Source organism: Protomyctophum parallelum (assembly GCF_964188405.1).
Source record: "Protomyctophum parallelum genome assembly, chromosome: 20".
In the NCBI taxonomy this organism is placed as follows: Eukaryota; Metazoa; Chordata; class Actinopteri; order Myctophiformes; family Myctophidae; genus Protomyctophum; species Protomyctophum parallelum.
Genome location: NC_139718.1, coordinates 41838756 through 41854427, shown reverse-complemented (window position 1 = coordinate 41854427; position 15672 = coordinate 41838756). Strand labels below are relative to the sequence as shown.

The 15672-nt window shown below is 40.9% G+C and overlaps 1 protein-coding gene across 1 annotated transcript in view; it reads right to left on the bottom strand.

Moving 5' to 3' along the window:
* Nucleotides 1–15672, bottom strand: part of LOC310878160 (phospholipid-transporting ATPase VD-like) — a 60914-nt gene that overhangs the window by 25950 nt on the left and 19292 nt on the right. The window contains exons 6-10 of the mRNA XM_083792311.1: nt 9962–10163; nt 6923–7008; nt 5885–5991; nt 2844–2975; nt 2323–2435 (exon numbers count right to left, since the gene is read on the bottom strand). Coding sequence (XP_083648437.1) covers nt 2323–2435; nt 2844–2975; nt 5885–5991; nt 6923–7008; nt 9962–10163 — 640 coding nt within the window. The remainder of the gene's footprint in view (nt 1–2322; nt 2436–2843; nt 2976–5884; nt 5992–6922; nt 7009–9961; nt 10164–15672) is intronic.

The following is a 15672-nucleotide window of genomic DNA, read 5'->3' as shown; positions in this document are numbered from 1 at the left end:
CCAGCGACGTGAAGCTATACGACGCAAATCCGACGTTTCTATAGCTGCTGCAAAAGAGCTACACGTTGAAGCTGAGCTGGGTTCAACTTCCAGATGCAAAGCTACAAAGCTACAACTGTAGCTAGCTGCAATGATGTTTTTTCTCAATGTGCGCCGCCGCGCCTCCGACACACGGCACTACGGACGCGCTCTTGATGTCGTCAACGACCGCGTGAGCTGCGATCTTTCGATCTTTGGCATCCGCCTCGGGCCATGATGTGAACGCAGCATTATTAATAATAATGGATTGCATTTTCATAGCGCTTTTGTGCATACTCAAAGCGCTTTACGCTTTACGGCCCATGCATTCATACATTGGGGAGGTGAAGCGGCGAACAGTCACCGCCAGCGTCCTCAGTGTCTTGCCCAAGGACACTTCGACATGCTTTTATCACCTCTCGACTCGATTATTGTAATTCCCTGTATCTCATGGCCTGACTAAATCCACTCTGTCCCGCCTACAGATGGTCCAAAACTCAGCTGCAAGACTTTTGACAGGAACCAAAATGTGCGAACACATAACCCCGGTTCTGGCCCAACTGTTACCAGTGAAACACAGAATAAATTAAAAAAAATTACTGTTAATTTTTTTTAAAGCCCAAAATACATTTGTGACCTGGTTTCTGCACCTCCAGCCTCCAGGGTACTTAGGTCAACCTCCCAATTGCCCCTTGCTGTCCCCTGAACGAGCCAAAAAACCAAAGGCGACCGGGCCTTCTCAGTAATTGCTACAGTAAACACTACGGATCAAATCCAGCCCAACCATCGACAGTTTCAAATCCTCCCTAAAAACTCACCTTTTCTCCATTGCCTTCAGCTCCTAGTTGTCTCCACCAGGCCGAAGGCATGTGGGGAGAGTATGTTTTGCACTCCGTCCGTCCGTGTGTCCGTCCGTCCGTCCGTCCGTGTGTGTGTCCGTCCGTCCGTCCGTCCGTGTGTCCGTGAGCAGCTAATCTCGGCCACCGTTAACCCGGTCGATGCCAAATTTTGCACACACACTCCCTGGATGCCAACGATGAACCTCTGCCCCAAACTTTCCAGAACGGCCTGTTATAGCGCCACCAGGAGGCCGCTTTGTGAAAAACAAGTTTTTGCACAGTACACCTACAGATTTTGTCCAAACATCACGCAAATTGGTACACAGTCTCTCTAGAGCCATTCAACGAAACCGCTCTTTCAGATTTCTCAGACTCCATCCTGATTGGTTAAGATTGGCTTCCAAAGTTCACAGGAGTGCTCAGTTTCAAACAAAATGCTGTAAATCATGAACACATCGCGTGATTTCCGTGAAATTGTGCACCCACATTCCCACTAGGCCGAGGACTCAAGGTGGCGCTATAACTGGCCGAAAAGTGTTTTTACCTCTAACTGCACGGATCTGTGGATAACTTTGTATGCCAACTTCCTAGAGGCCAAGGAAAAACCTTTGCCTGGAATTTTTCACATCTGCTCTTTATAGCACCACCAGGAGGCCGACATATGTAAAACACATTTTCTATTATTACTCCTTCAGATTTTATCCAAATTTCACGCAAATCGGTATACACTATCTCCATAGTCATGTGATCAACACGGAGCGGCACCATTTCCCATCTTCCATCCTGATTGGCTAAGATTGGCTTCCAAAGCTCACACGATTCGTCCATTTCGAAAAAAGGCCACAAATCACAAACAGTGTGCAATTTCCGTTAAATTATACACGCACATTTTCACTAGGCCGAGGACGACATGCCACAATTTTTTCCTCAAAATCAGCCTCACGGTGGCGCTATAACAGGCCAATTCCTGTTTTTAGCTATAACTGCATCGATCTGTATACAACTTATGTATGCACACATGGAAAAACATTGTACCTGCATCCCTCCAACACGAACCTCCGGCCCAAATCTTCCTCAACAGCCTGTTATAGCGTCACCATGAGGCCACAACCTGACCTGCCCTGGTGGAGACCTGTGCCGATTGGCACTTTGTCTAGTCTTGTGAATGTTTTAAACCATTTTTGTAATTACTAGGCTTTTTTGTTGTTCCATGTTCTTTAAATGTTGTTATATTGTATTTTTCTTATATGAAGTATTGCTAAACGTTTATTTTAATTTTGCATTTTATGATGCAATTTTTATATGAAAATCACTTTGGGTCAACTTCTGTTGTTTTTAAATGTGCTATATAAATAAAGGTGACTTGACTTGACTTGACATGTCGACACGCCGTCGCCGACTCATGGGTCATCGGAGACGACCTGCTCTACCTCCTGAGCCACTGCCTGCCGTGCGTTAGACCCACCTGCAGCACAATGATCATGGTCCAGAAGACGTAGAAGCCCGCCAGCGCGGGAGGAGGCTCATCACCCACCAGGAAGATGGGATCTTTCCACTGCCTCAGCCAAAGGCCATGACCTAGCATGCACACGCACACACACACACACAACATTCAAATTAACCCATTCTGACCTGAGATCAGATTCATACGAGGTTTCCGCCGGACACACACTGGTCTGATGAACCCATTCTGACCTGAGATCAGATTCTAAAAATGTCAGTCGCTCTTCGATTTTTCAAAAATAGCAGACCTACAAGCTCGTATCGCGCCACTCGGTGGCGCGATATGAGCTTGTAGATCTGCTATTTTTCAATAGCTAAAGCATAACATGATGCCAACACCAAAATGGGTGCCCGGTCAGAATGGGTTAAACTCTGGCACCAGCTCTCGTGATGACTGAGGGTACTATGGAGGGAGATGCAAGGCTTCGCGGTGACTGAGGGTACTGTATGGAGGGATTGAGGTTTCGTGATGAGGTTACGAACCTACGGCGGCGACGAAGCACATGAGGAAGAGCAGGACGACGCACCACAGCACGTCCACGTTCAGACGTCTCTCCAGCTGGCTGCGCTTGTAGCGAGGACCGCTGTTGTTCTTCATGGCTTTGGTCTCATGGCCTAGAGTAGGAGGAGGACACACACATCACAGATCTATATATATATATATATATATATATATATTATATGTTGTTCTTCGTGGCTTTGGTCTCATGGCCTGGGAGGAGGAGGCACACACATCTTAGATCTATATACTGTATCCGTCAGGATAGGACGGTAATTAGGGTCATATTCATTAAGACTAGGCTGCCTGACGAAGATGTGTCATTTTGTACTTGCCTTCCTTCCTCTTTAGGCTACACAGTGGAGTCAGTCTATATAAGTCTATATATAGACGTTTAAAAAACTGCTAATCAACGTCTAGGCTAAGCTCAGACCGCTAAGAAAACGTCTAATAGACGACGACTATTGCTCAGTGGGTAAGCTCTTTGTAAACTCTAATACCGCACACAGTAGAAGTTGAACCTCGCCACTCTCCTAATTAACTCGTTTCAAACACATGGTAGCATCTGACACCATGAAGGTACAGGTTGGAGGCTCAGCCAGTGTGTGTGTGTGTGTGTGTGTGTGTGTGTGTGTGTGTTTTAATATTTGCATTTGCATGCCTTACATACAAGTAAGACACTTACTTACACTTACTCATGTAAAAGTAGTTTTTACATAAGTAAAAGTGATGTTGTTTTGGTTCCTCAAACATTTTAGCAGCAATAATAAACAGTAACAAGGCAAGAACGATTACAAAGTGCGAGCGTGCACTGACTCACATGTGGCTCGAGCCTCCATGTCACATATCAGTGATCACACAATTTTGTCAAGACCTTTCAACATTTATTTCAAAAATAGCCGCTCTACAAGCATCGCATTATGATTTTCTTTCCTTTTCTTTTAAACTTTCCCTGGGGACCCCCTGGAACCCCTATAAAGACACCCCGGGGGTCCGCCGACCCCACGTTGAGAACCACCCCGATCCTAATGTATTATGAAACCCAATAGTGACATGCAAAGAATGGAACCAGGTCAGGCGTGCACTGTGGAGCTGTGGTGTAATGTGTGACTCGCCATTCTACTATTTCTTTTTTTTTTCATGGCCCGCAGCTATGAAGAGGAGCGTTGTCCCAGAACACTGTCGTGTGGAAACCCCATAAATCCAAAATAATATTTTTTCTTTATCTTTTAGCTTGTAATGAAGTGCATTTTTATAGAGCTTTTCCAAGTGCTCAAAGCGCGGCTTTACAATGGTTCATTCATTCATACATTGGGAGGTGAAGCGGGTGAACAGTCGACACCAGCGTCCTCACTTCCCACGTTCACACACCAATGGTGGCAACATAGCACCGACCGACTCATTGGAGGCAATGTGGGGTTCTGTGTCTTGCCCAAGGACACTTCGACATGTGGACAGGATCGAGGAGCCGGGATTCGAACCGCCGACCCCCGGATGATTGGACGACCGCCTCCTCCTCCTGAGCCACAGCTGCCCATAACGTAGCTAAACAAGCTTGTAGAACTTGAATATCTACCGTACTGTTTTATCTACTGTGTGTGTACATAAGCTTGTAGAGCCTGTAGATCTAGTTAGATCCGAGTCTACTGTACTTGTAGGCTCCACTTTCGAATTTAGGGGGAAAATAACCTAAACATAAACAAACAGTTTGAGATCATGGAGATAGGAGGTTTGGGAGGCCGACAACATGGATGCAACTAACAACACCTGCATGGTGTCGATGCGGGCGAATGGAACGCCCCGACACTCACCTGACTGGTGCATGCACGCACGCACACAAGGAGGAGTCGGGTGCTGGATTACATGCCTTGTTAGATTTGAAGAGTCTCCTGAAGCCTTCTGCAGCTTTGCACCATCATTATGATATGCCAGTGCTTCTCAAACGTTTTCGTGCCAAGAAGAACCTCCAAATTGATAAGACTTTATATAGTTGCCCGCGGACCCCCCCATCTACATGTTTTATACAAGCTTGTACATCTGCTATTTTTGAATAGCAGATTTTCACTATATTATTGACGTTGTGGACATTTCCTAAAAATCCTTGCATTTTATTTTGTATGCCTACATTTTAAATGTTTACTGGCTCCCTGTGGTGTCCTAAGAATTTCAAAATGCAACTGTGGCTTGCTTTAATATATTTCTGATCTTGTGTGATATTTTGGATAATGTCTGCTTTCTGAACCAGATGTGGAGAAACAGCACTTAGTTTTTAGTGAGTCTTGTGAGGCCTGTTACAGCGCCACCATGAGTTCAAATTGGCCCGTTACAGCGCCACCATGAGTAGCAGCAAAACACTACTGCTCGAAAAAGATTTTTGCACAAACCTCACGCAAATCGTAACATGATTATCTCCGGGGTCATGTGATCAATTCAAGGCGGTCAGATCTTTCATATTCCATTCCGATTTGGCTACGACCGGCTTAAAAAAAAACGTTTGTGTGAGTGGCCCGTTTTGCACAAAATGCCACAAATCATGAACGCAGTGTCCGATTGTCTATTGACTCTATTCCATGTTTGGGGATTGCACTAATTAGTAATCAGTACAGCCAGTGCTTGCTGGCTTCTCAAGAAGACCGTGTCCTACTTAAGGATAGGACGTTCTACCAGATAAACTAGTTTTCTGTTTAGCGGCAGTGTTCTCTATTCAGATGAGCAGGTGTTTTATTTGGTGAGAAAGTCTTTAGACTACTGTAGGTGTGCCAATGGAAACATAAACCTGAGAGTCAGAACAGACACAGTAGGATATTGTACATTATCAGTGATTAAGATAAGGAATGGACTAAAGCAGTGGTTCCCAACCAGTGGTCCTTGAGGGGGTTCTAGGTGGTACGGCAACCTTCCCCGTGTTTCCTCACTAGTCCGATCCAGAAGAACACAGTTTGCCGGCCACTGCTACGGAGCTGACAATGAGGGGATATCTTCCTCCCAGCATAGACCACCATGTTAAAGAAGAGGAGGGTCTTACCAGCATAGACCACCATGCCCACAACGGTCTCCGTGTTCCGCACGGTGCAGCTTCTCAGTAGCAGGTTGTTCATGTGAAGACCCACCCGCACCTTGTTGGGATGCTCCCTGCGCACACGCACGCACGCACACACACAACACACACACACACACACACACACACCAATATCATCGCTGTTGGGTGGAAACCGCGCATGACTAAAAGTGATACATTTCAGGAAATGAGAAAATGGGGACAGAATGTGTTCCAATGGATCCATTTAGTCACAAGCTCTGCGAATAGGCTACTTATAGTTGGCTCAATATTTAGAAAACACATTTTGTTTTTAAAGACAAAGTAGGGCTTTCCGTCAGTATAGGGCAGTGGTTCCCAAACTTTTTCATGTGAAGGACCCCCAAATTGACCCTAATGATCCCACGGACCCCCATTTGAAAAGATATCCCCCATAAGAGAAGATCTTTATGGCTCTAGCAGTGATTCCTAACCCGTTTAATTTCAAGGACCCCCAGTCTGATATGCAACAGGCTACGGACCCCCATTTAATGGCATTTAATTCTATCTCTGGGACCCCCAATTTAGATTGTAAAATCAATGTTAATTTAACTCAGAGTTACAGACCCATAAGGGTCCATTTGGTTCCAAACTATCATTTAGATGGGGACCCCCTGGAACTCCCTCAAGGACCCCTGGGGGTCCCCCGACCCCACTTTGGGAACCACTGGTATAGGGCACTGAGATACATGGTCGGTATCTCTGCACCGAAAGCAATGACGTGTGCACGACACGCCCTGCTTTTGAATTCAGAATAGGAATCATTTGTGGCCTTTGTACACAAATAACAGTGTCAGATAACTGTGCGAGACGAGGAAAGCAAAACGTCGTTCCTTGTGGGAAGAGCTACTTCCAGTTCTCCTCGTCTCGTCACAACGGCTATCGTTACGGTTCTACCGCTGCACCTGTTGTTGTGGGTGTACTGTGTACTTTGCTTAACGACAGTGTGGAACGATAAGGTGAATAATATAGACAAAGGATCCTCACATGTAACCTTTGAACCTGCTGAGGTCATCGTTGGGGTTCTCACACTCAATGTGACTGTGGAAGCTCTCAGGGGTCACCTCTGTTCCCTGGGACGGACAGACAGACAGACAGACAGGCAGGCAGGCAGACAGACAGACAGACAGACAGGCAGGCAGACAGGCAGGCAGACAGACAGACAGACAGACAGACAGACAGACAGACAGACAGACAGACAGACAGACAGACAGACAGACAGACAGACAGACAGACAGACAGACAGACAGACAGACAGACAGACAGACAGACAGACAGACAGACAGACAGACAGACAGACAGACAGACAGACAGACAGACAGACAGACAGACAGACAGACAGACAGACAGACAGACAGACAGGCAGACAGGCAGACAGACAGACAGAACATTCTCATTGGGTGGAACGCACACATATAACAGTATATCCAGCATTCCATTTTTCAGGGGATGCCGAGAAATGATCAAGACTATAACATTGACAAGACACATTTTAGTCGACTAAATGAACTGCAGATTTAGTCGAAATAAACTAGACTAACACTCAAATATTCCAGGTGACTAAAATATGACTAAAACTAAAGGAAGTTTCATTCCAAAGAAAAAAGAAATTAAAAAACAATTGCTGCCAAAAACAATACTGGCTCCCAACAAAGCCACTCTACAAACTCACAACATAGTGAGCTGGGCTTCGACTAAAGGCTAATTCAAATAGATATTTCTTGTCAAAAGTCAACAGCTGACGTCATTGTCGTGCGTTGGCATGGGTCTCGGTGTCACAGCTGCTGGCTCATGACCCAAACGAGTGATTGTGAGACACTGTCACTGGGTCATCAACACACTATCAATTTCATCCTAGAATAACAGCTCACATTAAGCCATGTGAGAAATAGCAGAGTGCCGCGCTACCAGCTTGTACTGTAGATCTGCTATTTTTGAAAAATCATGAAACATTTCTTTTTCTTTCAGAGCGAACATTTTTAACGGAAATCTTTGCTTCTGGGGGCCTGGAACTACATATTTTCAGATGGGGGTCGACGGCAAATTTCATATATTTTTGGGGGTCCTTGTTTGAGAACCACTGACATAGAAACATGGGTTTTTCAGAAAATATATCATAAATGACTACTGGAACCAGATATAATCATTAAAGAAAGTTTATCCATGTACTATGTGTACTATGTAAACTCTTCATTTCCATTGTCCAGCCATTCAATTGCAAAAAAATAATAAATATAAATATATATATAATTTGGGGACCCCCCAAAATAATGTGGCGACCCCTTGAGGGGTCGCAACCCACGGGTTGAGAACTCCTGCTCTACTATACAGATTGGACAAAATGACATTGTGTTCATTAAAAACGTTGTGTCACTGATCTGGCATCCTATAGTGTTTATAGTTTCAATGTGCGGATATTCTATGCTATGTTCTTGGTAGGGATGCACCGATCCGATACTCATATCGGAGATCGGCGCCGATCCAGGCTAAAATTCTAGATCGGGTATCGGATCGGTGGCCGATCCATTATCCGATCCGATCCGATCCGATCCGATAATTATGTGTAATTACAGTATGAAAACAACTCTACCTCCTCTGTGACACAGCAGTGTAGTATTGACAGTATAACATGTGGAATGCAGCCAGGCTAGCCTGCGCACACATTAACCTGGTCTAATTGTTGCACAGTTATTTAATAAATAATTCAGTGCATTTATATCTGTTTGTTACATTTTGTTTTACAAAGTTGGGAAAGTAATGTTTAAGTCAAGCCTTGATGTTGCCTTACACAAAATAATGATTCCAGAAGGCATACAGCTTAATAGGTTATTACGTTTCTTTGTGGGGGGTATCGGATCGGTACTCTGTATCGGCAGATACTGGACCGCCATGTATCGAAATCGGTATCGAATGCCAAAAAGCCGGTACTTCTCCTAGCGATGACTAGCGATGACTAGCGATGACTTTCTATGCATGTGATGTATTGCCATGTGTTGTCCTTGCTTACTGTAAATCGCTCTGGATTCAGCGTCTGCTAAATGTGAAATTGTAGTGCCGCTTCAATAATCGATTTAGTGGATTATAAAAAAATGAAAAAAACATATACTTGAGAAAATAATTGAGTGAATAATCATTAAAGAGGGAGTGCCACAATCCTTTGTATTTTTCCAGTTTTTCATGCGTCTATGAGGTGACAGTACTTCATTAGACACCCTGGAGTTGTTTTTATGTGCAATGGTGTATTAAAGGAGAATTCCATGCTAGAAGGCTTTCTTACCTTTCTTTGTAGTCGTTACATCCCCACCAAAGAGGTCCAGGTGTTCTTTGTGCAAAAACTCCTTATTGGCTATTTACCCTACCATAAGCCCTCAATGAATTGCATTGAATGGGAATTGAATGGGGCTATGGGGTGTTGTGCTAATTCGCTTATTTCCATCTAAATAAGTAGTAAAGTGTGCCGCTTGGGATATTATTTACATTATGAAGAGAGATTATATACAAAAAATATATAATTTTGAGCGATGGAAATAAGCACAACACCCCATAGCTCCATTCAATTCCCATTCAATTCAATGAAATTCATGTAGGGCTTATGGTAGGGGAAATAGCCAATAAGGAGCTTTTGCACAAAATAACACCTGGACCTCTTTAGTGGGGACGTAACAACTACAAATAAAAGGTAAGAAAGCCTTCTAGCATGGAATTCTCCTTTAACTTTGTATTTAGGGTTTCTTCCTGGAGGCAAAGTCCAACGGGCCAATGAAATAAACAGTAATATAGTGACATCACACTATCAGGCCCCTCCCCTAACCCCTCCCCATTTATCATATACAACTACAGCTGTGGGTGCGGCTTCAGTTCAGGTGGATCACCACCCATCAGGCGAACCAGGCATACTTAATGAACTGGTGGGCATGCCCACATAAACACAACATTTTAACAAATACTGTACACTTAGAATTATAGAAGATAACAGACAGCTGCGGTTTCAGCGTGGCTGCGGTGTCGGTGTGCGTGCGTGCGTACCTGTGGCAGGTCGGCGACCACCTGCCTCTGCTTGAGGTTGGTCTCTCCGTCCAGGTTGGCCGTCTCGATGTGGCAGACCCCGTGGGGGTCCGACGAGTACAGCAGCAGCATGTCCGCCGGGATGATCTCGTTGCACGACAGACGCACAAAGTCCCCCACCCTCACGTCCTGCCAGCGCTGGGCCACGTAGCACTTCTGCTCACTGTGGAGAACACCACAGAGACACAAATAGTGTTGATGGTTGTCGATTAAATACTATGACAAAAGAAATATTCAGCGATTACCTTTTTTTTTCCCTCCGAAAACTAAATGTAAACTAAATGAAAACTAAGCTATGATGACTAAAACTAAATGAAGTTTCATTCCAAAGACTATATGACTAAAATTTTAATATAAATTTGCTGCCAAAAACAACACTGGCTCCCAAAATAGCCACTCTACAAACTCACAACATAGTGAGCTCGGCCTCGAGGCTGCGGCTAAAGGCCAATTGAAAATAAATACATATTTCTTGTTATGTCAAAGTCAACAGTTGACTGCCATTGTCGTGCGTTGGCATGGCTCTCGGTGTCACAGCTGCTGGCTCATGACCCAAACGAGTGATTGTGAGACATTGTCACTGGGTCATCAGCACACTATCAATTACCTCCCAGAATAACAGCTCACTTTTTAACCTTTTTTTTTAATCTAAAATGAAATAAAAACTAACGATGACTAAAACTAAATATATTTTGTATATTTTGTCAACAAATAAAAACTAGACTAAAATGTTTGGAAGGGATCTTTGTGGACAAGAGATCCAGTATAAGTAAAAGAGATCTAGTGGACAAGAGATCCAGTATAAGTAAAAGACATTTTACACTTGGTTGCATGCCAACTATGAAACCAATCATGCAAAATAGCTGATCTACAAGATCACAACGCGTCACGCTGCGACGAGTTGTGAGCTTGTAGATCGGCTATTTTCCGATCGACCGTCTAAAAAAAAAAGTGTAAAATCATTACGACAGCATCAAGGCCCGCCAAAATACATACACCGCATATGGGAACCGCAAGGTTCCCAGATCGAACCCGGGCTCCCCCAGAATCCAGAGTTATAGTGTCGAAGTGTCCTTGAGCAAGACTATGAACCCCCAATTGCTCCCTAATGTGCAGGTTGGTGCCTTGCATGGTTTGACATCGGTGTGAATGGGTAAATGTAATGCACAATCTATGTAAAGCACCTTAGATAAAGGCGCTATATACATTATACAGTGAATGCACCATTTATGCATGTAAAGAAGTGGGTGAAATTAGTTTTTCATTGAGGGGGGGGGGGGGTGTTCTTGGTTCACCTGTAACCCTATAGTTTACTGAGACACTATCTAGACACTGTCTCTCTGCATTTGATGTATTGATTGATTGATTAAATACTTCTTGTTTGAGGGGAAAAAAGCGCAGGAAAGTACAGTTCAATACATAAAGAGGATTTAAAATCCCAGATAGCCTATATGGCTTGTTTCCATTTAAAATCTTGTTGGCTTGTTTCCATTCAAATTCAAAAATAGCAAAAGAAAAGGTTACTTTTGATGAAAAACTCCTGGCAAAGGGAGAACAGCTGGCGAAATAAATGTGGCAGTCAATACGTTAATGAAGCATCACAACCATTTTAACCAATTTATCCATGTATACGGTAGGTTGACCATCTAAAAATAGCAGATCTACAAACATTTTGTTTCTCTCCTTTAAAAATATATATAATTCAGCTTAAAACACACAAATATTCTCTTCTGGGGGTCCCTCCCTGGCATTTTAAGATGGGGGTCCATGGCCAAATACACATCAATTTGGGGGTCCTTGGCACGAATAAGTTTGAGAAACACGGTCATAAAAAAAATTGAAAAAAAAGAGGCATAACTATGACTGTTGGGTTTCCCCCTAGGGTGACAGTGATGGATATATTACAGTACAGTTCAGTACAGCACGTGCACGTGTGTGAGGTCTTATCTAGGTTTAAAATGCACCCAATGCACCCACTGCACCCAATGCACCCACATTCCTCAAATGGGAACAGAGAACAAATGATGGTAGCACTTTACAATAATGACCCGTTATAAAGCATTTATAAACGTTTATAAGCAGTTTGTAGACTATTAACAAATCATTATTAACCTGTTTGTTGACATTCGTAAATGATTATTAAAACCGTTATAACTATGGTTACAAATCATTTATAAGGTATTAGTAAGTAGTAAACTATTCATTAATAAGCCATTTATATACATCTGTAAATGATTATTAATTCATTTGTAATGACCCCATGATAAAGCATTTATAAACGTTTATAAGCAGTTTGTAGACTATTAACAAATCATTAACAACCTGCTTGTTTACATTTGTAAATGATTACTAAAACCTTTATAACAAATTTACAAATAATTTATAAAGTATTAGTAAGTAGTAAAACTATTCATGAATAAGCCATGTATAATACATCTGTAAATGATTATTAAATCATTTGTAACTGATGTTATATAATATATACAAGCTATTTGTATATTTGGGAAATGTGTTTGTTCATGTTACTATATACTATATACTTTGTAAAACATTCCTAAAATATCTATAAATCCTTAGTACATGTTATTAAGTGGAGGAGGACAGTCATACTCGGATACGAGTGACCGCCGATGATGATGAAAGTGACGACAGTTCATCATTTACAACTGTCTGTTAATGTTTGTTCATGTTTAACATATGCTTTGTAAAACATTCCTAAAACATATATAAATCCTTAGTACATGTTATTAAGGTCCCTATAGTAAAGTGACGACAGTTCATAATTTACAACTGTCTGTTAATGTTTGTTCATGTTTAACATATGCTTTGTAAAACATTCCTAAAACATATATAAATCCTTAGTACATGTTATTAAGGTCCCTATAGTAAAGTGACGACAGTTCATAATTTACAACTGTCTGTTAATGTTTGTTCATGTTTAACATATGCTTTGTAAAACATTCCTAAAACATATATAAATCCTTAGTACATGTTATTAAGGTCCCTATAGTAAAGTGACGACAGTTCATAATTTACAACTGTCTGTTAATGTTTGTTCATGTTTAACATATGCTTTGTAAAACATTCCTAAAACATATATAAATCCTTAGTACATGTTATTAAGGTCCCTATAGTAAAGTGACGACAGTTCATAATTTACAACTGTCTGTTAATGTTTGTTCATGTTTAACATATGCTTTGTAAAACATTCCTAAAACGTATATAAATCCTTAGTACATGTTATTAAGGTCCCTATAGTAAAGTGATGACAGTTCATCATTTACAACTGTCTGTTAATGTTTGTTCATGTTTAACCCTACATCATTTTATGTTGAAGATGTTGTGTTGCATTGTGGGTAATCCTCAGTACAGAGGAACTCCATACTGAGGGTAAGATGGTCTCCTGTTTGCTCAGGCACAAACAAATTAATTACAAACATCTAAGCTTCATATAAGTGGCCAGATATGCACTCATGTTTACATAGTGTTATTCAGTAACATTTGTTTTTGTATGACATGGTATCATATGACATTGTTTATTCAATTGTTTGAAAAACGGTTAGCATGTTAGCTAGCTGTTAGCACAGCTGTTAGCTGTGCTGTGTAGCCTGTGTTACATGATAATTCACTGACACTCCATGTAAGTGAATTTTCAAAAACGAATGTTACTGAATAACACTATGTAAACATGAGTGCATATCTGGCCACTTATATGAAGCATAGATGTTTGTAATTAATTTGTTTGTGCCTGAGCAAACAGGAGACCATCTTACCCTCAGTATGGAGTTCCTCTGTACTGAGGATTACCCACAATGCAACACAACATCTTCAACATAAAATTATGTAGGGTTCATAATTTACAACTGTCTGTTAATGTTTGTTCATGTTTAACCCTACATAATTTTATGTTGAAGATGTTGTGTTGCATTGTGGGTAATCCTCAGTACAGAGGAACTCCATACTGAGGGTAAGATGGTCTCCTGTTTGCTCAGGCACAAACAAATTAATTACAAACATCTATGCTTCATATAAGTGGCCAGATATGCACTCATGTTTACATAGTGTTATTCAGTAACATTCGTTTTTGAGAATTCACTTACATGGAGTGTCAGTGAATTCTCATGTAACACAGGCTACACAGCACAGCTAACAGCTAGCTAACATGCTAACTGTTTTCCAAACAATTAAATAAACAATGTCATATGATACCATGTCATACAAAAACGAATGTTACTGAATAACACTATGTAAACATGAGTGCATATCTGGCCACTTATATGAAGCTTAGATGTTTGTAATTAATTTGTTTGTGCCTGAGCAAACAGGAGACCATCTTACCCTCAGTATGGAGTTCCTCTGTACTGAGGATTACCCACAATGCAACACAACATCTTCAACATAAAATGATGTAGGGTTAAACATGAACAAACACATTAACAGACAGTTGTAAATTATGAACTGTCGTCACTTTCCTATAGGCACCTTAATAACATGTACTAAGGATTTATAGATATTTTAGGAATGTTTTACAAAGCATATGTTAAACATGAACAAACATTAACAGACAGTTGTAAATTATGAACTGTCGTCACTTTACTATAGGGACCTTAATAACATGTACTAAGGATTTATATATGTTTTAGGAATGTTTTACAAAGCATATGTTAAACATGAACAAACATTAACAGACAGTTGTAAATTATGAACTGTCGTCACTTTACTATAGGGACCTTAATAACATGTACTAAGGATTTATATATGTTTTAGGAATGTTTTACAAAGCATATGTTAAACATGAACAAACATTAACAGACAGTTGTAAATGATGAACTGTCGTCACTTTCATCATCATCGGCGGTCACTCGTATCCGAGTATGACTGTCCTCCTACACTTAATAACATGTACTAAGGATTTATAGATATTTTAGGAATGTTTTACAAAGTATATGTTAAACATGAACAAACACATTTCCCAAATATACAAATAGCTTGTATATATTATATAACATCAGTTACAAATGATTTAATAATCATTTACAGATGTATTATACATGGCTTATTCATGAATAGTTTTACTACTTACTAATACTTTATAAATTATTTGTAAATTTGTTATAAAGGTTTTAGTAATCATTTACAAATGTAAACAAGCAGGTTGTTAATGATTTGTTAATAGTCTACAAACTGCTTATAAACGTTTATAAATGCTTTATCATGGGGTCATTACAAATGATTTAATAATAATTTACAGATGTATATAAATGGCTTATTAATGAATAGTTTACTACTTACTAATACCTTATAAATGATTTGTAAACATAGTTATAACGGTTTTAATAATCATTTACGAATGTCAACAAACAGGTTAATAATGATTTGTTAATAGTCTACAAACTGCTTATAAACGTTTATAAATGCTTTATAACGGGTCATTATTGTAAAGTGCTACCCAAATGATTTCATCAAGGTCCTGTGTTGACAGGTCCTGTACCACCTGAACACAATGCATGCTGGTTAATCATTATCCCTGCCTGTGATTGGCCAGCCTGTGGTGGACCATACCATACTATACATAGCAAAGTATTTCTACTTCAGCTCTGTAAACGTATTTTGTTTTTAGTAGGGGGAAGGGGAAGAAGTAAACCACCTAAGCACCCTTTCAAATATAGAGA